General features: G+C 37.1%; 1 protein-coding gene across 1 annotated transcript; it reads right to left on the bottom strand.

The window, feature by feature from the left end:
- Nucleotides 1-3,394: 3,394 nt before the first annotated feature.
- tspan10 (tetraspanin 10) lies at nucleotides 3,395-6,680 on the bottom strand (the record flags this gene model as incomplete). The annotated part of the gene is made up of 3 exons (XM_079378379.1): nucleotides 3,395-3,725; nucleotides 5,017-5,639; nucleotides 6,591-6,680. The coding sequence occupies 3 exons, from the start codon at nucleotides 6,678-6,680 to the stop codon at nucleotides 3,395-3,397; spliced, it is 1,044 nt and encodes a 347-aa protein (XP_079234505.1).
- Between the last annotated feature and the right edge of the window lie 15,948 nt (nucleotides 6,681-22,628).

The raw sequence follows: 22,628 nt of genomic DNA, 5'->3' as shown, positions 1-22,628 counted from the left end.
CGCTCCTCGCTCCTGGAAAGCACAAAGACAACACTCAGTTCCTTCCCCATTGGCATCCCAAGCCTCTTCTAAGCGGACTCTCACCTCTCATCCCCAGCCGCACTCATCCACTGCACGATATCTGCAAATAAAGTCACTGTGTGTTACACTTACCTTTGTGTCCGGCAGCGTCCATAACAGTGATGGTGCTGTTTGATTATTTTTTTTAAGGTTTTCTGACCCCGAGACAACTATTTTCTGCAATTCTTCAGCTGTGGACCTTGGAGAGTCTTTAGCCACTCAAACTCTTCTTCTCACCGTGCATTAGGACGATATAGACACACGGCCTCTTCCAGGCAGTTTCGTAACATTTTCTGTTGATTGGAAATTCTTAATTATTGCCCTGATGGTGGAAATGGGAATTTTCACTGCTCTAGCTCTTTTCTTAAGGCCACTTCACTAATATGTGAAGCTCAATTATCTTTTTCTGCACATCAGAAATATATTCTTTGGTTTTTCTCATTGTGATGGATGATTAAGGGAATTTGGGCTTTGTTTTCCCTCGTATTTATATTTCTGTGAAACAGGAAGCCATGGCTGAATAATTTCATGTTCATAATCACCCTGGAGTGCTCAAAATTGTGAACATGAATGGGAATATACTTCAGAGATATTTTACTAATAAGAATTTCTAGGGGTGCCAATAAGTGTGTCCAACCTGTATTTGAGAAAAAAAATTCTCATAATGATATTTCCCCCCATTTTACATTCATATTATCCAATAAAAGGTGTAGCACGATTTTCTGTTTCTATTTGGCGAAATGTTTATAAGCAGATATTGACTTTGGCATGCAAAAGACTGATACATTCAATATTAATGGCATGGTTGGTTTTGTTACAGAAGAGGCCCGGAGACAGACAGATGGTAATGGGTAAGTTTATTTGACCAGCAGATAAGCAGTAGTGGTGAGTATGGAACTTGGGATCTGTGGTGAAATCGCTGGAGCTTGACTTGGGATCTGTACATTGGGGACTGGAGGACAGAGCAGAGGAGACACACCGCTGTCGAGGAGCAGACTGGAGGGATTTCCTGGAGCAGAAAGACAAGGGATCCTAGGAGCAGACACACAAGAGGTAAGAGGGTTATCAGGTAAGTTAGTCAGAACGGTAGTAGAACTAGGCTTGGGGTAGCGCTAGCAGTCCTCTTCGGATTAACAAGACCGGACGTCTGGTGTTTGGCGGTGTGTGTCTTTATAGGGGTGGCGTGATGAGGACATGATGAGGTGCAGGTGTTCGTGATCAAAACTCAGGTGAGGGTGTGCGCAGTGATTGACTGGGGGCAGGGCCTGGCAGGTCTGTGACAGGTTTCAATAAACTCCTTACTGTAAAAGTATAAGGTATGTAGAATATGGTCATGCATTAGTATGTGCTTTATGAGTACTAATAAACAGATAATATAGTAATATGCAAACAGCTAGTTAATAACTAAAGTGTTACATAAAAAAACAATGTTTATGTGTGCGCGCGTGTGTGTGCGTATATACAGTATTGGCTAGCGGCAGCTGAGCACTCCTTATCTGTGTGTATGTTCTTTATGGGAAAATACTTATGCAATTTAGCTTATTGGGTTCATGTTCTGGTCGCATCTGCTTGCTGGTATATAATATGCATCATCAAATTTTTTATTTAAAAATAAAACTGTAGTTTACAGCAGAAACGGTGACAAACGATCATGACTCCAGGCATGACCTCTGACAGCTGATACATAAAAATTTATAATAATAATAATAATAATACAATTGTGGGAACTTTGCATCGTTATTTTAAAAAAAAAACACCACCGCACACCACTGAGAACAGTGTAGTTTTTACAGAGCAAAAAGCAAAATCAGCGAGAAAAACCGTGGCATCTGGGGCTGCCACAGGAAGTGGCGCTGTTACCTGCCACTGCCAGGATTTGCGCCTGCTCTCTCTCTCCTTTGGTGTTTTTACACAGAAAAAAGGTGAAAAAACATACTGTTTTATCCAGTTTTCTCTCAGAAAGATGATCTGAGTTACTATTGCAATACTCCATGCAGCTTGAGTGACATACAATGTTGACATTTTTCACAATCACAAAAAAATAAAAAAATAAAAATCAAATACTGCCCTAAACTCAATAGCGGAAAGGCAGAGCTATCCTGCAAATATGGCAGATAAACAAAGCAGTTTCCCAGAACTCAACGCAGCGTTACGTCACATTCTCATTCTCTATTGCTTCACTTGCTGTTTAGTTGTACAGTGTTATGATAATAGGATAAACGTCACATTTACACATATGCTACGCAAATTCTGTTATTTCAACTGTGATATTAATGGACATATTTTCTTACATGAATGTTAAAAGGATTACATTGCATTTTAAGAAATATACAAGGAGGTAAAGTGAGTACAGTTGAGACACCCTTTATAGGTTGCTATGTACTGTATACAGTAACAGTTCAATCATAGAAAATAAAATGCATACAGAGGCTGTGTGTGTTTGTGTACTGGTATTACCTACATTATACGGATTATTAATAATAAATGTCCCCAGAAGTATAGTAATACCAGTAAATTCACCTTATGGGAATATTTTTTAGGTCCCCATGATGAAACAAGCTTAAAAATCATACAGAATGATTGAAAATGTAAAAATGCAGACAGATCCGTGTGATAAGTAGGGTTAAATAATATACAGGTATGTATATTGTTATTTTTACTGTTATGTTTACATTTGTACTGTTTGCCATATATTTTTAGTGTTAAAAACGTGCTCCTATTTTGTTTAACTGAATCTGAATTAAGTAAATGTATTTTTTAACTGTAATTATTTAAAACTGTAATTTTGTAATTTATTACATTTGCTATAATGGTTAGCCAGCTTTAGAGCATTAAGAATGGGTGTCTCAACTGTCATATGCTACTGTTTCAGCTGTACACCATATAGGTACAGCTGAGACAAAAATACACCTCATGTTTATGAGCTAATTGTGGAAAATATAAATTACTTATGGTTATTATCAATTTATGATATTTTAGTACACAAGCAAAAGAAATATCATATGAAATATCATGTGAAAAATCATTTTAGTCTCTGGTTTTTGTGTAGTGGTGAAAAAAGCAGAAAGTGTCTCTACTGTACTCAGTCTACCCCTACTTGACCAGCTTAACCCACTAAGAATAGATGCTTTATGAAAACATTTACAAGCAATGAAAACCAATTAAATCCTTGTAATGCCTTTAAGATTTTACATGCTATCATGAAATTCCTAGACTGTCTCCAGAATAAACAACTTAATATCTCCAGATGTCAAATGCAATGAATTGATTAAATACAGGCTGGTTCATAATTCCCATGGCACAGTATCCTGTTTTTGGAAACATCTGAATCCATTCACTGCAGTGATTGTAAGTACACATCATGCTGAGCTCTGCTCCACCGTATCTTCTGCAGCAGACGGGTTATTATGAACAGAGTGAGTATCTGGACCACCAGCACAATGATGACTACTGTAACAATCACGCCGCTGTGCTGCTCAATCCAGCGAGAGATGCTGCCCAGACAGCCGCCCAGGAAGATCACGCTCTGGGCCGTGAACTCGTCCAGCTGTTGGGCACCGACTCCACACTGGGTGTTCCACACCGTCCCGTTCTCTAGGGGGTCTATACAGCATGAGGGGGGCACTCCGCACGCCTGGACCCCTGGAGCCGAACAGTTGAAATATCTGTGCCAGAGATTGATATCGGTGAGACTCATTCAAATAAGTAAGACATGATGCTTTTTGAGTGAAGGGCAACTTAAGTGTGTGATTTATTATTGCAAAACATTAAACATTATTGCAAAAATAAGTACATTTGTGAGTGATAATTAATTGATAGTGATGGGGTGCATGCTTAGACATTGCTACTTGGTTGCTAAGGTGTTCTGACTGGTGTTTATCATGTTGTTGTGTGGTTTCTAGGTGTTTGTTTACTAGTTGAAGCCAAAAGAGTTCATGTAAATCTTGCTGTCATGCAAGGATGTTGCCATGTGGTTGCTAAGAGGTGCTGAGTGTTTTTAATGCATTTCCATGCCACTGTTGGTTACTGGCCCAAGACTCTCAGATACTCTGGTTTCTAGATAGAGAGTCCTACCTTTCATGTAAGTCCATTGGATTTTACAGGTTTTTTATTTATTTATTTTTTGTCCTCTAACAAGTGTGAGGTGTTAATACTTGCTAAACCTGTGTTTTAAGACTGGGATTCTAAAAATTATTTGTCAGCTGAACCCCTTTGTTTTGATAATAATAATGAAAATAATACTTACTGCTAATATAATAATAATAATTGTATTATAATGATAAATACTCATTATTGATCATTTCATTAATAAAAATAACAATTATTATTAGTAGTAGTAGTAGTATTATTGACTATGATGATAGTAATAATAATAATAATAATAATAATAATTATTATTATTATTGGTGGTGATGATGATGATGATAATAATGATAATAATAACCACTGCAGAAAACATTATAATTATTTCTATAATAATCAATTATAATTTTTTTATTTTTTTTTTATTTTACATTTTTATGTTTTTATTCTTGATTAATTTTCATCAAACTCCCACAGTTCCTTCAGGAATCTCCAGTTTGGGAAACCCTGGATTAAGATAAGTACACTAAAATAGAAAAATGACACACTCTACCTTTAAACTCAGTCGAATAGAGCCATTATTTGTATATAATGGGTAATCCATTAGGATTGCAAAATGAGGATGATTGTGTGATATAATTAAATATATTGGAAAGCACTAAAGGGGCAGTTATACGAAAAGTCTGAATAGGATCAAAAACAACAAGCAGGCCACACTATGAGTCCAGATTCCACTGGAAAGCATTAAATACTGGAGAGGCTCTTCATTACAAATTAGGTTGTATAATCCTTGTATTTAACTTTGGACTAAGTCAGTGTTGGAAACCCATGAAATTACTCATGATGTCAGCCCCTCTCTTAATTTCCACTCACACATTGATTTCCCAGTCTCTGTAGGTATCGGCCCCGCAGCACTGCAGGCCCATCTGGATCTCATCAGTGATGAATCTCAGGTCCAGGTCATCCTGGTAACGCACCATGGCGGCCAACATGCCCGAGCGCAAGTACTCCGCGATCTGACCCTGCAGACTGTACAACACGACCGCCACCAGAACCTGCGCCACCACCAGGAGCAAGACTGCAGCCGAGAAGATCCGAAGCAGACACATGTTCTCCCGCAGTGCCCCCATGCATCCCATCAGGTTCAGCAGGGCCAGAACGAGACCCAGGAAGGCGAAGAGCAGCATGGGGTCCGTCCCGATACCACTGATCTTCTCCTGAGCGAAGGACTCTTTGTTGATTAGGCCCCAGAGGCCCACGACCAGCGTGACCAGACCAAGAACAGTGAAGAGCAGGTTGCTCGTCACCAGGAGATACTTGAAAATGTAGTCGCTCCAGCTGGATGGACTGAGTGCTCGTGAGGTGAAGATGTTCCTTGATGAAACTCTGGCTAACTCTTCATGACTGGATAAAGTCGAGCTCGTCTGACTTTCGGAACTGTCGAGGGTTCCCAGATATGAGACAGATGTGGCATCTTCTGCATTTTTTACATCTCCCTTGATGATAATAAGAAGTAGAAGGTTCATGAATTTGTCAGTTGATTACCCCAACACAGTTTGGGCAAGATTCACTAAATAGTTACAGTGCATTAATAATAATAATAATAATAACAAAATACAAAATTAAAATTAAAATATTAGATGAAAATTAACATTTAAAAAGCATAAAAATGAGATTTTTTAAAAAATGTAAATAAATTTTACTTTTAAAATGTTTATTTATATGCAAATTTTAATTTAAATAAGTGTTTATAACACTACTACTACTATTAATATTATTGTTGTTGTTATTACTATTATTATTATTATTATTATTATTGCTATTATTATTATTATTATTATTAATATTATTCAAATAAATTATATGAATTATTATAAATAATAATTGAATATGGATTAAAATAAATAAATAATAATCAAATAAAATAAAAATTAATAAGAATAATAGTAGTAATGATGATGATTGTCAATAATAATAATTTTTCATTATTATCATGCATTATTTCCTAATAAATTAATAAAGCACTCTTGGTCAGTTGAATACATTTAGACAGTATGGGCCAAATTTATTAAACATTTATTAAACATTTTCATAATAATTAATCATTAATAAACATAATGATACAATACGTCTACTACTACTACTAATAAATTATTATTATCATTATTATTGACAATTTTAAGCTATTTTTTTTATTCATTCTAAATAATCAAACACTCTTGCAACTCACGGAACCATTGTTAAAAAAACAAAAACTACTCAGTTTGTTGCTAAATAGTTTGTTGCAGGTAATCCTCCCTTTAACATATCATTGGTTGAACCAAAAGTTAGTCAATAGTCAAAAACGTTGTTTGTTGTTGACATTAATGTGTTTTAAAAAGTCCAATCAACTGATACTTTTAGCCAGTAGAAATTCAAATAAATTAAACTTAAAGTAATGACACTACCTTTGGAATAAGAGGCTTGTTCTCTCCATTCTGGAAGTGATTCTGCTCCCAGAAAAAGAAGAACCTCCCAAAAGACGGAAACCACCCCATACCTCCCAAATACCGGTAATGGACTCTTTCTGTGCTCCAGACTGTCAGGGAGGGATGTTGTTCGACTGAAGGGCTAGAGAAGACAGAGGGAAGGAAGTGAATCACAGTGAGAGTGGTCCACGGCACGGCATTCCAGCATCATGTGAGAGTCACAGTACTGCGATTAGCAGGTCAGGGTTTAAACTGGCCCCGAGGCTCAATCAGACAGTGTGCAACTCACAGGAAAGACTAAAGCATTAGCAAGATCCTTCACTGCTTCACCACTCAGACACAATAAAGAGAAGTCTAAGCATTAGTTTATTGTCACAAGAACAGGGTTGTTATTGTTTACTACAACACTTACATTTTGTTTTTGTTAATTTAAATAAACAAAATATAACATAAAAAATAAAATATGAACAATGGTTTTTTTTTTGTTGTTAAATGAAATTAAATGAAAATAAATTAAATAAAATATGAAATAAAAAATAGAAGAACATTTACATTTTAAAAAACTACCTTCTTAATTTAAATGAAAGTATATAATATAATATAAAATAAATTATAAACATTGCTTAAATAAAATAAATGGAAATAAAATAAAATAATAAAATAAAACAAAAGTAGAATTATTGCCTTCATAACTAACTGAAATTTAAATTGAAATACAGATAAATTGAAGCTAAATAGAAATGCTGTATAAACAAATAAATAAAATTACAAAAGCACAAAATACAGTTACTAAAATGAAAACTAACATTAAAATGAAAAGTGAAAATAAAATATCAATACATACTGTAATGGTGTGTAAATAATACTAAAATAACACTGCACACAGTGAACAGGAAACATTTCATAATGTGATCATCACTCCATGGAAAAGATTTGCATTAAAAATTCTAGACAATATCTTAATTTGTGCCTCCAGCAAAAAAAACAAAACAAAAAAAAAATCATTTGGGTTTGAAATGACATGAATAATATGAAACCGTAAATTTTTGACATATTTTTCTATTTGTAACAGATGTATTCCTTGAGATTAGTTTTACAGCAAACCACAATGTAAAATACTATCCTTCAGTGACTCTCAGAAAAAACCTGTGGAAAATGGCAGTGAAGCTGTTCACTGAAAAAGAGAAACTTGCTGCTACTGAAAACATTTGCAGTCCTCTAGAATTAAATGAAACATAAAATGAGCATGATCTATGCATACATCTCATGGTGATTTTTCCTGTGGTTGTGCAGATGTGCTCGCTGTGAGATGTTCTCCAGGCTTCTGTGACCTGGGCCTCGGTTCTGCGTTTTGAACAGGAGAGCACAGCACAGTAGCTATTCCAGGAATGAACAGAGCAGATTTTTCCTTCTCACAGCTCCATCCACGGCCAAATCATCTCATACCACCTGACTCCAAAAATATTGCTCATACAGACACTGCTGTCTGTGCAAACTCCATAAAACTCTGCTTCCTTTGCCATCGCTGGAAGTTTACTGATGCTACTTGCATGAGAAACGTGTGCACTGCTCTCTTCAGTCTTGCCTTTGTGTTATCATAATTCGCTATGAGAGATGTCCTGATAATTAATTAATGTTGTAAAGCATCACTATTACTATTATTCAAAATCTTAGTTATGGATCTGAACTGAATCTAAAGATTTGGCCAGTTTGCACCAAATTTCCTAAACTGTTTCAGTGTATGTAGTGTATATAATTATGAATTAAATATTGTTATTTCTAATAATAAAATTAATTATCGATAATATGATTATTTATAATCATTATAATATATGAAGGGTTTATTTGCAAAAACAGATTACTCTGTTTTTAAACATTTTCAAAAATCATGTTTTTTATTATGTTATCTTGTTTTTATTGCGTTTTATTGACTGATAGTCAGATAGTATATTTTAGTTATTTTTACCTAATCAAAATAACCCAACTGCAGTTTGATGGAGATTAATTGCAATGCACAATGAAAAAACATGATTTTTGAACATTGTTAAAAATAAGTAATATGTTTTTGTTCATATAATCATTAGTGTAGCAGCAATAATAATATTAGGAGTAATAAAGTTATTATTATTATAATTATTAATTGTTGTTTCCAAGTTTGCAATAATGTAAACATTTATCATAAGTATTATAATATGCCATAATTAGTGTAATAATAATAATAATCATGATTATTATAAGTTATTATTATTTCCAAATTGATTTTCAATTGATCCAAATTGACATTATTTGTAGTACTACTACACTAATTGTTATAAATAATATCAATAGTAATAATCATAATCATAATTCTGATCGATAATGGATTTTACTACTACTATTATTATTAATATTCATATTCATATTAATAATAATAATTATTATAAATTATATTTATTAGAAATTAATTAACAGTCTTTGGTCAGTTGAATTCAAATTTACTTAAAGGTTTCAGTGCAATAATAATAATAATAATAATAACCAACTAGATCTATAGATAATAAAGACTTGTTTGCAAACTTTTGCTTAGCAAACCATCTTTGAAAATAATGCAGGATCTGAACTGTAGCCTATATATCATATATATCGCACCTCAAAATGTATTGCTCTGGACATTTTGCTGCTGAATACAAATTGATAATCGCTCTGACAGAAAACTGATTGTCTGGTATTTTTATGGAAATCTATGATTTTTCCTCCATTGTTATTTTGATAAATTAAATGCACCTGTTAAATCTGGCAATGGGTTGAAAGTTGTGTGCCAATCTGAACATGTCAACCCAGATTCTGTGGCGCAGGCCGTAAATTTATAAAAACATATGCATCACCTCAGCTCTGCAGTTGCTTTGATGCTTATTTAGAAGTATTTCACTGGGAAAGTTTCAGATAATAAATTAGACACTCTCTAAAGAGCCAGACACACAAAAAATTTAAATATGAAATTCAGTAAAGGTGTCTAAAGTTTATGATTTCTCTTGCTTCTTCTCGCTTTCTGGCATTAAAAAGATTTCCATGAAAATTTATTGTTTGCTCCTCTACTTTGTCACCAGCTTGCCACATTTCCCTTCACCAGAAATATTCTCTAATTGAAGGACGGAAGTTTCCTACCTTTATTTATTTGTATATTTTTTGAAGAGACTTAATTTATGATGTGATGAAATTGAAAATGATGACTGAGAAATCACATGTTCAGATAATAAAACCACCTGCTACATGACTTACAGTACGTTCTTATAGAGTGAAAAACCGTGTCCAGTGAAACTGATTATCATCACCACTATAATAGGAATCAATGAGTCACGCTGAAAAACTGATGAAATCAGGCCACGCTCTCTGTGTTTTCTCTAGGTCATCCTTGTTTTCCTATAGATGTGGCATGTGCATTTATTTTAGGGTCCTTTTTTCCCCTTACGTGTCTAAATTTGATAATGTCCAGGTTTTGGCTTTGTTTATCTATTGTTTTCATACTTGCTGAATGTAAAGGCTGAAAGGTAGTTTGACCAATAGCACGCAGGTATTATAAGTTATACGGTAGGTATTTGCGAGAAAGCGAGATCAGAAAACGGTCAAAACAATGTAAAGATTTGCACATATAGTACAACCTGAATTCCGGAAATGTTAGGACGTTTTTTAAATTTGAATAAAATGAAAATGAAAAGAATTTAAAATCACATGAGCCAATATTTTATTCACAATAGAACATAGAAAACATAAAAGTGTAAACTGATAAATTTGACAATTTTATGCACAAAATGAGCTCATTTCAAATTTGATGTCTGCTACAGGTCTCAAAATAGTTGAGACGGGGGCATGTTTACCATGGTATAGCATCTCCTCTTTTGGAGGAGTTTGAAACAGTTTGAAGACGTGTGGGCATTGAGGTTATGAGTTTCTGGAGTTTAGGTGTTGGAATTTGGTCCCATTTTTGCCTGATATAAGTTTCCAGCTGCTGAAGAGTTTGTGGTCATCTTTGACATATATTTTGTTTAATGATGCGCCAAATGTTCTCTACAGGTGAAAGATGTGGACTGCAGGCAGGTCAATTCAGCCACCGGACTCTTCTACTACGAAGCCTTGCTGTTGTAATAGCTGTAGTATGTGGTTTTGCTTTGTGGTCTAACCCTAACCTGTCCTGCTGAAATACGCAAGGCCTTCCCTGAAATAGACGTCGTCTGGAGGGGAGCATATGTTGCTCTAAAACCTTTATATACCTTTCAGCATTCATAGTGCCTTCCAAAACATGCAAGTTGCCCATACCGTATGTACTTATGCACCCCCATTGGATTCGTCTGACCATAGAACACTTTTCCACTTTGAAACAGTCCGTTTTAAATGAGCCTTGGCTCACAGGACATGACGGCGCTTCTGGACCATGTTCACCTATGGGTTCATTTTTGCATGATAGAGCTTTAGTTGGCATCTGCAGATGGCACGGTGGATTGTGTTTACCAACAGTGGTTTCTGGAAGTATTCCTGGGCCCATTTAGTAATGTCAATGACAGAATCATGCCGATGAGTGATGCAGTGTCGTCTGAGGGCCCGGAGACCACGGGCATCCAACAAAGGTCTTCGGCCTTGTCCTTTACGCACAGAAATTTCTCCAGTTTCTCTGAATATTTTGATGATGTTATGCACTGTAGATGATGAGATTTGCAAAGCCTTTGCGATTTGACGTTGAGGAACGTTGTTTTTAAAGTATTCCACAATCCTTTTACACACTCTTTCACAGATTGGCGAGCCTCTGCCCATCTTTACTTCTGAGAGACTCTGCCTCTCTAAGACATCCCTTTTATAGCTAATCATGTTACAGACCTGATGTCAATTAACTTAATTAGTTGCTAGATGTTCTCCCAGCTGAATCTTTTCAAAGTTTCTTGCTTTTTCAGCCCCCTGTGCAAACTTTTTTGAGACCTGTAGCAGTCATCAAATTTGAAATTATCTCATTTAGTGGAAAAAAGTGTAAACTTTCTCCGTTTAAACATTTGTTATGTTCTCTATGTTCTATTGTAAATAAAAAAATGGCTCATGTGATTTGAAAGTGTTTAAATTTTCATTTTATTCAAATTTAAAAAACATCCCAACATTTCCGGAATTCGGGTGTATATGAGGGCTGTAAAGAGCAAGTCAGTAGGAAAACTAAGCCAAGAATAGGACATTTTAAGCAATTTAGAAATCTCAGCCAGGATATGGCTGGGAAAACCATGACGTAATTTATCATTTTGTCATTTAATGGACAATAATCGTGTTTTTTTTATTGCCAATTCTTAAATAACTGTTAGATATTGTTACTAAATTAAACTCTAAAGTGCTACATTGTTTCAACATAGTCACGGCAAGTTTATAATTTTTATACTTATAATTTGAATACGTGAACTCTGGCAGTGTCTCTTGGTTTCATTGTGACTTGCAGTAAATTAGCATTATAATTGTGGGGAAAAAACTTAATAACCCATGACATTTCTTTTCAAAACATTGTTGTATGTGTCCAAAAACGTACAGTCACTATTCTTGTATGCTTTGCCAAAAATAATAGTGTGTCTGAAACAAAACTGATCATTATGGTTTTTCCCCCATAACAGGTTTGAGCTTAAATACAAGTATAAACAATGAAATACTGTTAAAGACTTACTTCTGTTTTAACCATGTGGTCAATTTTATTATGTCACTGCTTTAAATATGATGTTTGAAAGACAAAGTCATTGTTTTTATATATTTTAGATTTTATATTATTTTATAATGTCTTATGAAGCTTGGAAGACTAGGTCATTGTTTCTATATTATAGATTTTCTATGCTATATGTTTTAAAAAATGTATATTTTAATTTAGGGCAGAACTGAACTTACATTTTTTTTCAATTGTTTACACGCAATTTTGAAAACCGGGTTAATTTTTTCAAAATATAATCACAATTATCCAAACACCACACTCAATTTGCATAATTCCTAGATTGTTTGCAAAATGACACACTTCAGTCAAAACATATACACATATTTGTGAAAATGCTATTAGTTTTCATTTAACCAACACAGTCCTCAATGATCAGACACTATTGCAGCCAGTTTCACACTGCTGTGATAAATAAAAAACACATTTGTAAAAAAAACTAATTTTAGGAAATAGCATGTGCTAGATTTTTGGCCAGACATTGTTATGTGAGGGATAATTTAAATGAAAAAATTGTGACAAACCCACAACATTCTTCATGATTAGTTTGAGATATAGGGAGAATGTACACAAATAGGCCTATTATAAACTTACCAAGCATTGCACAACACTGATGCTGCAGACTGAATATTTCAAGTATCTATTTCAATACTTACAGTATTTCTTACCATAATCAGTTACAGTAATCAACCAACAATGAAACAAATAAAATCTGTAGACAAATAAAAATTACTGCATGAAGTACATACACTTTGACTCGGAAGAAAAACTACTGTAAAAGCAACAAGAATACTGTAACTATTCATCATCTCTCCGTCTGGCTGGATCAGGCCATAAGATTTCATCCACATAACAGGCTATGTCTTCATTGGCAAGGCACCGTTGGAAGAATCGCCTCGTGTGACGAATCCACCCCTGCACAGAAGCTGCTGCGATATGATCACAGGCCTGCTCCATGGCCTGAATGAGGGGCAAACGGTCATAGGGCCGCAGGTTGTATACCTTCCACCGCCATGCTGAAAAAAACTCTTCTATTGGATTCAGGAAGGGGGGAGTATGGGGGAAGGTATAAGACTTCAAATTCAGGGTGCTCATGGAACCAATTCTGGACCAGAGCAGCCCGATGGAATGAGACATTGTCCCAAACGACAATGTACCGCATCTGGTCCACTTGGTTTAATGCTGTGACAATCTTGTGCAATCTGTCAAGAAATGCAAGTATTATATTTGCATTATAGGGTCCCAGATTTGCATGGTGGTGGAGGACCCCATTTTGTGTAATAGCAGCGCAAAGGGTGATGTTACCCCCTCTCTGCCCTGGCACATTTGTGATTGCCCTGTGTCCAATTACATTTCTCCCTCTTCTTCTTGTTTTTCGCAAGGTTAAATCCAGCCTCATCCACATATTATTCATGTTGAATTTCTGCAGCATCCATTTGCAAGACTCTCTGAAACACAGTAAAAGACAATAAGATGCTATTCAATATCTATTGCACAGTATTTTTTTGTGCCAGAACATTATGAGCAGTGATGAACAATACATACCTCCACATACTCATTGCGCAGAGGTTTCACTCTCTCTGAATTTCTGTCAAATGGTACCCGATATAGTTGCTTCATGTATATTTGATTTTTCTTGAGGATTCGACCTAATGTTGACAGAGAGACTCGTTGGATGTTATTGAAAATATTGTCATCATTGATGATATTGGCTTGGATTTCTCGCAGCCTGATACAATTATTGGTCAAAACCATGTTCACAATGGTTCACTCGTGCACTCGTGTACGAGTGAACATAGGGCCCCTTCCACCTTGGTGTCCTTGACCCTCAATCCTATGTAAAAAAAAGATATAAAAAAAAAAACCGCATGCAGCCTACTGTCAAATGTCACAGTAAACAATATTGATGATAAGTACAGAAAGCTTCAGTTGTACTGTTCAATGTACTGTGTGGTTAGCTTACCCGTTTTCTCTATGAAATGTCCGAATTACTGACGCAACAGTATTTCTGCTGAGATTTGGTTGAACTCTTTGTCCAGCTTCCATCAGTGTCAGTCCATGGTTGATAACATGGTCAATAAGTGTTGCACAGATTTCTTGAGTCAAATTTGGTCCGGTCTTCTTGGTTCTATCAACTTTTCAAGTCCTACTCTACCTCTTCCTCTACCTAGGCCTCTTCCTCTACCTCCTTCTCCTCTTCCTCTACCTCCTTCATCTCCTCTTTGAGCTCCCCCTCTCATTCTCATTCTCACTCTTCTTCTTCTTCTTCTTCTTCTTCTTCTTCTAGCTCCTTCCATTTTTGTTGAAGGTGTAGACAGGTGAACTCACCTGCTGCGTTTTCAAATTAGCACATGTGTGCTTCCACACCTGGTGGATGTGATTATCCAATTCGTTCATTAGTGTGGTCATTGGCAATCCGGGGCTTTGTAATGACAAGGAAGTAACCTCACAATCCTTATCTGTGTCTAAGGTGTGAAAATGTGTGTAGAGTTTTACAAATCACTGTGTGTAATGTTTTGCAAAAAGGGTGAAGCAGACATTGTGTGTAATGTTGTGCAAATCTGTGGAGGTGTTTTTCTCATTGGAGTAGAATTTTTAAAATTGTGTGGAAATTTTTATTTTAGTGTGTAAACAATCGTAAAAAACTGTAATATGCCTTAATATGATATTAGAAAGGCCAAGTCATTGTTTTTATCTATTTTATATAGATTTGATACACTATATATTTTAAATGTTGTATATTTTAGGTAGAATTGAACTTTTGATCATTTAAAATGTTTATAAAACTAATTTAAAGCATATTCATAACCCATTGTTTTCATATTTGTATTTTCTAGAACTGGTGTTACCATCACAGCTGCAGCTCTTTGTAACCAGAGAATGGCACAAGGCAAGAAAGAGAGCGAGAAATCGTTAAAAAACAGAGCGAATGGGCCAGATTTTTCATTCTGGCACCAGAGGCTCAGTGTGGTGTCATTATTTCCATAAGTCCACGCTGGCCTGTTCTGCAGAGCACTGCTGGCCGGGCCTGTGCATTGGATCAGAGCTTATGGCTGTTGATTAGTCCAGGACTTGAGCCCAGATTCAGGATCCAGAGGTTCAGCTGGGTCAGAGGTGGAGCGTTATCCTGTATTCTGTTTTTACCCTAATCATTTGGACAGTGTTCTGCAATTGCTGGGCAACATATTTCACTTCAACTTTAATAGCAGATTGTTTTTTGTGTTACGTTCCACGTGTGTTTTGTGTATAATGTTTCCTTTTCTCGCTCTCCCGTCTTTTCTCCCGTGTTACCTTGTGCTCAGCATCTCCGTGTGTGTGTGCGTGTGCGTGCGCGCGCCACGCCGCCAGCGTACCTTGTGCTCCAACGCGGTCAGCAGGTTGCGTTTGACGCCAGTTGTCTCCCGATGCTTAAATGCAAATGCAAATTAGTTAATTATCTTTGTGATGATTCGAATACTTGGTCAATCGTTGCTATAATATTATTTTATTTTGTTTTCTGACCAGGTTAGTTTGTACTCTGTTAGATTAGATTTGAGAGTGTTGTATTTTTGTTTGTAGATTTTAGGAGTTTAGTTTGGGCGTCGTATACGCTGAAGATTTCGGTTTTATTTTCATATTTATTTCTGTTAGTTAGTTTAGCGGTTAGTATAAGGATTGTCTTGTCTTGTTTATTTCGTTAATTTGGGTGACACTCCTGTTTCTTTTGTTGTTGTGTTTTTCATATTTTCTCGTTTTTGTAAACATTTGTTGTTGTTTTTCAACGCGATCAGTAAAGACTTGAAATAGAAATACCATTACTCCGTATCATCTTTGATCTGCATCACACCCAGTAACAGCTGTCTCACTTAAATGTTACAGTATCATGCCTTTTTAACATCAAGCACGTAACATTTGAGTTTACGGATATCAGGAATTTTGAGGCAAAGCAGCCAAAGAAAAGGTGGTCTCCTTTAAAATGGAATAAGCATTAATCTCGCTCTTCCTTCCTATTCCCATTTGTGCTTCCTCTGTGGCTTTTGTTGTCAGACTTTTTCATGTAAAGTGCATCCATGGGCTGTAACTGATGCCTTTTGCCCAGACAGGTTAAGACCTCCAGGAGGAATTCATAACCAGAATGTCCACGAGATTGCAAAAGCCCATAACGTTTGAAAGTGAATCTCATGAAAACATGTCCAGGGCATATTTCACCCCAAAAACCTAAAGAAAGTAAAATGTAAATACATTTTGCATGCACAAAATTAAACGCATTGTTTTTTCTTTGCCCCGATGATGCAATGTAAGCTCATCTATAACAATTAAAACTACACAGTTTTCCTAAACCTCATTCTTTTCTTGCAGAAGTTCTGTGTTCCTAACTGGAGTTATTTTCCTGAACTCAGTCAGTCCAGAAGACGCTGATCTCTCCTGCACTCTCACAATGACTGTTTTCAATTGGAATAGCAGTGCCTGTTTGTTTATAGAGGATCTCTTTTCAACACAGGTGGAAATTCAACTCTACCTCTCACTTTCTGTTTTATAAATTTCTTAAGTACGACCTTGGAAGAATCTGAGGGGGTTTCATTTCACCTTCAATCATGTTTATTTTAGTATGGCATTAGGGTCACTGTGCACACATACTTGTCTTTTGATAGTTCTTTGGCCAAATTTATGAGATTAAATTTTTGGTTTTAGGGGAAAAGCCTGCAAACTTCATTGCACTCTTGTTCAGTTTGTAATTTGGAATAGCTGTGGGATTTGTGGACGCCACAATATGACAGCCGTGTGTGTTCTGCATCATGAATTTTATTCTCTTTTCTGGTCCATGTAGCAAAGTTCATTTTATCTGTCTATAATACTTTGCTCGCCCAGCCAAAATGACTCAGTCACTGAAGCTTTTTTGAAGAGTTTGAGGATATTTCCACGTGTTTGAGCAATAGTGATACCTTTCAATCAAGAGGAGACACTATAAATGTATTTTAATATTATTATTCCTTATGCATTATTTAAGATTATTATTCCAGCCCAAACCTAGAGAAAAAAAAATCCCTGGAAAAAACTGACATGAACCTAAGACTCTGAGAGTTGTGAGATATATACTCAAATTTTGAAATGTACTGTAACTCAGAATTGCGAAATATATACTTACTGTGAGATTCAGAATTTAAAAATAGATACTTAAATTGTGAGATATAAACACACAAATCTGAGAAGAAAAGACGCAATTACCTTTTACTTTTTTTGCGACAATTCTGACTTTCTTTCAAAGTTCTTCGAAAAAAGTAATAATTGCAAGATATATACTCTAATTCTAATATAAAATCACAATTGAGAGATATATTCAGATTGTGAGATATAAACTCGCAATTTTGAGAAGAAAATTGGTGTTTATCTTTTTAATTATTTTTGCAAGATGTAAACTCATAATTCTGACTTTTTTCTCGTAGTTCTGAGAAAATAGTAATAAAATGAAGTAGTAAATGAAGAAGTAATAAATAAAGAATTGAGGTATATCAGAATTGTGAGGTGCAAACTCAGAATTGTGAGATATAAACTAGCAATTTTGAGAAGAAAAGCACCATTACCATTATTTTTATTTATTTATTTTGCAAGAGGTAAACTCACATTTTTGCCTTTCTTTTGGCTATTTTGAGAAACAAAAGTAATAATTGCAAGATATAAACTTGGAATACGTAGATAAAAACTCAGATTTGTGATATAATTCAGATTTGCGAGAGATAAACTCAAAATTGTAATATATATGCTCAGAATTGTGAGATATAAACTCAGAAAAGCAAGATACTCAGAATTGTGAGATATGAAGTAAAATTTGGAAATATATACTCAGAATTGTGAGGTATAAACGTTAAGAAGTCACAATAATATTTTTTATTCTTTTTTTGCTAAATGTAAACTCAGAATTCTAAGAAAATAAAAATTCATAAATGTGAGGAACAAAAGTCAGAATTCTGAGATAAAAAGTGGCTTTTTTATTTGGTGGAAACAAGTTTAGTAACCTAGCAAGCACTTAGAATAAATACCATAGCAGCTGCAACCAATCCCCTGGCATCACAATGACCAATTTTTATAGGTACACACAGAAAAAGAAGGTTTAAAATTGTACCTTTTTGGGTACAACAGCTTGTCCCTGGAGCAGTACCCTTAAAAGGACATATTTGTACTTTTTATTACCCCTAATAGGTACATATTAGTACCTTAGAGTAGTAATACGCACCCTTCAATCTAGTTTTAAATTAATCAAAATTACAGTTAGCTTTTTATATGCTTTCTGTTTACATGTTTTTGAGCGAATCATTGTTTATTCTATGACCAAAGTTGCTTGGATCTTAGACGGTTTGTCACGCCGCTTCTCACAAAGACTGGAGATGTATAATATTTGATGGATTCTGGGAACATGCAGTAGGTTTTTATATCATAGCTCTTGGTCTGGCATGTTGTCATGCTGATGAATGCATTTACGGAAGGAGGCGAAGCTGTTATTTGTTTCAAATGCTGAATTACGTAATGCTCTCATGACTCTGGGGACTTGCCATGGCCAGAGAGTTTCTGCACACTTTCAGAACATGAAGTTTATGTAATGAAAGCTCAAAAGTTCAATGAATAACATTCATGTTCTCACAAGGGCCTATGAAATATGACCCAGAACATCTATTTTCGCTTCTCGTTTGAAAACAGTTAAGTAATGTCATATGAATTCTGCACACAATAAGGGCATGTTATCGTGGCTTTTGGGATTAAGAGCACTCCCATTAAAAATACCCACAAGGCACATACGGAACTCTTTGTAACTCTGTAACTTCTTGAAAATCCTGAAAGATCTAATGGGAATTGCTTTAATACGATGCTAGAGTTTTCTTTTAAAAAAGGAAATGTTTATTGCATTTCTGAACAGCATGTTATAGATTATGGATTCGTCTAATTAAAACGTCTTGACGCATTTGTTTCTTACAAACACGCAGCTTTTCACTTCACAAATATGCTAATTGATGGACTGGAGTGGTGTGGATTACATGTGGATTATTTTCATGTTTTTATTATCTGTTTGGACTCTCATTCTGACGGCACCCATTCACTGCTGAGGATTCAAATCTGTTCTGATGAAGAAATAAACTCATCTACATCTTGAGTGGCCTGAGGGTGGATAAACTTTCAGCAAATTTTCCTTTTTGGTTGAACTATTGCTTTAAAGGTGCAAATTGAAACTGTTAATAATGAAAGTCAATGGGGTTCAAAACAACACTGATCCATGATAAGTTTTATTGTGTGCACAAATAACATGAGACATTTTTCTAAGTATGTTAGAAAGCCAGCCCTACAGGTTTGAAATGACATTGAGTAAATAATGACAGAACTTCTATTGTGGGTGAACTGTCTCTTTAAATGTATTACTTATATCAACAATAACCATGATAGTAATAGGCTTAAAAGTCTGAATATGTGATTTGACAGATTTTTCATCATATAATTATATTTGAAAGCATTGTCATATGATTGAAGATGAAATGCTGAACACATTGAAGAAGGATAACCGATATCAAAGAATCAAAAAGCCGCTATAATCCTTACAAACGGATCATCTGCTGTTGGAACGTGTTTTTCCTTTTCCTTTATAAGCAGTTTTTACTTTTCACCAGGCCAGATTATGACGCAATATTTCATTTTTCCCTATTACAGCCTGCTAAAGATGTTATATTTTACATAAAGTCTGCGAATGCAGCTTCAGCTTGTGTGCTGGTGTCTCCTCCATCTCTGTCTCGGTCAGGTCCAGATGTTCAGCAGACCTTTTCAGGGAGGGGCAGGAATGCTGTTGATAACTGCTCGTCCCCTGAGTCACACTGACTGGAAGTGATCAGGATGAGGGTGATCCTCAGCTTTCTGTTTGTCTAGCATCTGAGTAAATATGAGCTCCTTAGCTATAAGGGGAAGCAATTTATGGTTTAAAGAAATCATGCGCAGAGAGGATGACTGTTTGAACGGAACCAGAGCCATATCTAGAGACCAGGATTTGGCCTGTGAACATCCTCTAAATAATGACTTAGCAACCATCCAGAATATCCTGGCAAGCTCAGTGAAGTGCAACATTTCAAACATCTTAGGAGCCTCGTTAACCCCCTGGCAATCTTTTTCTTAAGAAAATGTAAAAATCTACTTGTTTTTTATATTGTAACATTCTGCTCTGTTTTAGTTGTGTTTTTCCATGTCTTCTGTTGACCCAGTTTCCCTGATTAGTTAATTATTTTTTTTTCAGCGGCATTATTCTTTTCGCTCATTTTTGTTTTTTTTCCTCTCTCCCTCCTAGTATGGATCCCGCCTTCTTACTCCTTTGCCTGGAGCAGAAGGACCGTTCGCTGGTGGAACACACCATGGACTTCGTCAACCTGGCGCGCCTTACACACTTCAAAGACCGCTCGCTCTGTGTGTTCTACATCTCCAACCTGAGCGAGCAGTGTAAGGCGCGCCTACCAGCGAATGGTCCCAGGGAGAATTTCGCCGCTTGCGTGGAGTGGGTGCTGGAGTGTAATGGACTGTTTATCTCCGGTGGCCCTGCTGAGGACAGCTCCAGCCCCACTCCCAATCCAGAGCCCAGCCAGCCCTCACCATCTCCCTGCACAGAGGTTTCGCCAGAGCCCACCGCAGTCGCAGAGCCTGAGCCGGCCACGAGGATAGAGCCGTCACCGCGGGAAGTGACCGAGCAACTCATTGCCTCGGGAACCGTACTCGATGCGACTGACCGGGTGTGTGAGCCGGCAACATCGTGCGTTGTGGGAGTGTTAGTGGAGATAGAGGGAACGGACGTATCACCGGTCCACACTTCCACCACTGAGGGTGAGAGACTGCTGGTTTCTGGAAACCTTTCTGAGGATATGTTGGATGAGTTAGATGAGGGGTACTTCTGGCTTCTCCCCTTCCCATTGCTCCCACCCACCTCTCCATGTTCATGGCCATTAGCCAGTGCTTCCCTGAACCTGTTAGCTTTAAGCAATCCCCCGTGCTCGCTTCTCCAGAGCCAATCCGTCCAGTGCCCGATTCTCCAGGGTCAGTCTGTCCAGTGCCCGATTCTCCAGGGCCAGTCCCCCCCGAGCTTAAGCTAACAGAGCGTTCCCAGGAATTAGCGCTGCCTAAACGCCCTCCAGTGCCTGTTCCTCGCAAGTGCCCTCCAGTGTCTGTTCCTCGCAAGTGCCCTCCAGCCAGCTCCTCAAGGAAGGTTTTAAGGAGTTTCCCTCCCAGCCTCCCTCTCCCTCCTCCTCTGTATCTGCCAGTCAGTCCAGCAGTCTGCCCTCAGCCACCTCAGGAAGGTCCCTCAGCTCACCCTCAGTATGCCATGTCCGGTGGATCGGTTGAGCTTCGGGTCTCCCTGGGATCAGCTACCTCGGGGTTGGAGGATCCCCAGTCTTCGCCTCCAGCCTACGAGACCCGGACTCCACCTCGGCCCTCCGATCCATCGGCTCCACCTTGGCTCGTGGCTGCCTCATCTCCACCGTGGACCCTCATTCCACCAGCTCCGCCGGGCTCCCTCGTCCCTCTGGCTCCGCCTTGATCAGTCGTCCCCCTGCCTACTCCACGGAATTCCACTCCTCCAGCTCCGCTTCGTCCCTCCATTCCTCTGGCTCCGTCAGGTTCCTCCCTCCGGCTCCACCGTTGTCCTCTGTCGCTCCGGCTCCACCGCGTCACTCGGGATCCCCGCCTCCGCCTCACTCGCCTGAGCCGCCGGCTCCGCCGTGGCCCTCCAGCCCATCAGTGTCACCCTGGCTCTGCGGCTGCTCGGCTCCATCCTGGGCTCCTTCTCCACCAGAGGGGAGAAGGAGCCCAGGATGGAGCTGATTAGTTAATTAGCCACTCACCTATTTCTGTTTTTGTATGATTATGACCTGCCTTTATAAGCCTGAGTTCTCCCCAGTTAAGTTTGTCTGCTATTGGTTATGTTACGATTTTCGAGTTCAGTGTTATTAAAAGCTTATTGTTTTGAGAGATTCCTGCCTGCCTGCCTCGTCTTATCTGTCTGCCTGGGGAAACCGTAACTTATTTATTTTTTGCAAGAAGTCATTTTTGCTCATCAATACTGCATTTATTTGACAAAATACAGTAAAAACAGTAATATTGTGAAATATTATTACAATTTAAAAGAACCGTTTTGTATTTGAATGTATTTTAAAATGTAATGCATTCCTGTGATCAAAGCTGAATTTTCATCATTACTCCAGTCTTTAGTTGGAGTTTTCAGAAACTCAGTTTTCACATTTTCAAAAACAATTTTCTAAAATCATGTTTTTTTCATTGTGCATTCCAATTAATCTTATTATTTTGATTAGGTAAAAAAT

The sequence above is a fragment of the Barbus barbus genome (genome assembly GCF_936440315.1).
Source record: "Barbus barbus genome assembly, chromosome: 3".
Classification (NCBI taxonomy): domain Eukaryota; kingdom Metazoa; phylum Chordata; class Actinopteri; order Cypriniformes; family Cyprinidae; genus Barbus; species Barbus barbus.
Note: the sequence above shows the minus strand (reverse complement) of the source record. Positions and strands in the feature narration are given on the sequence as shown.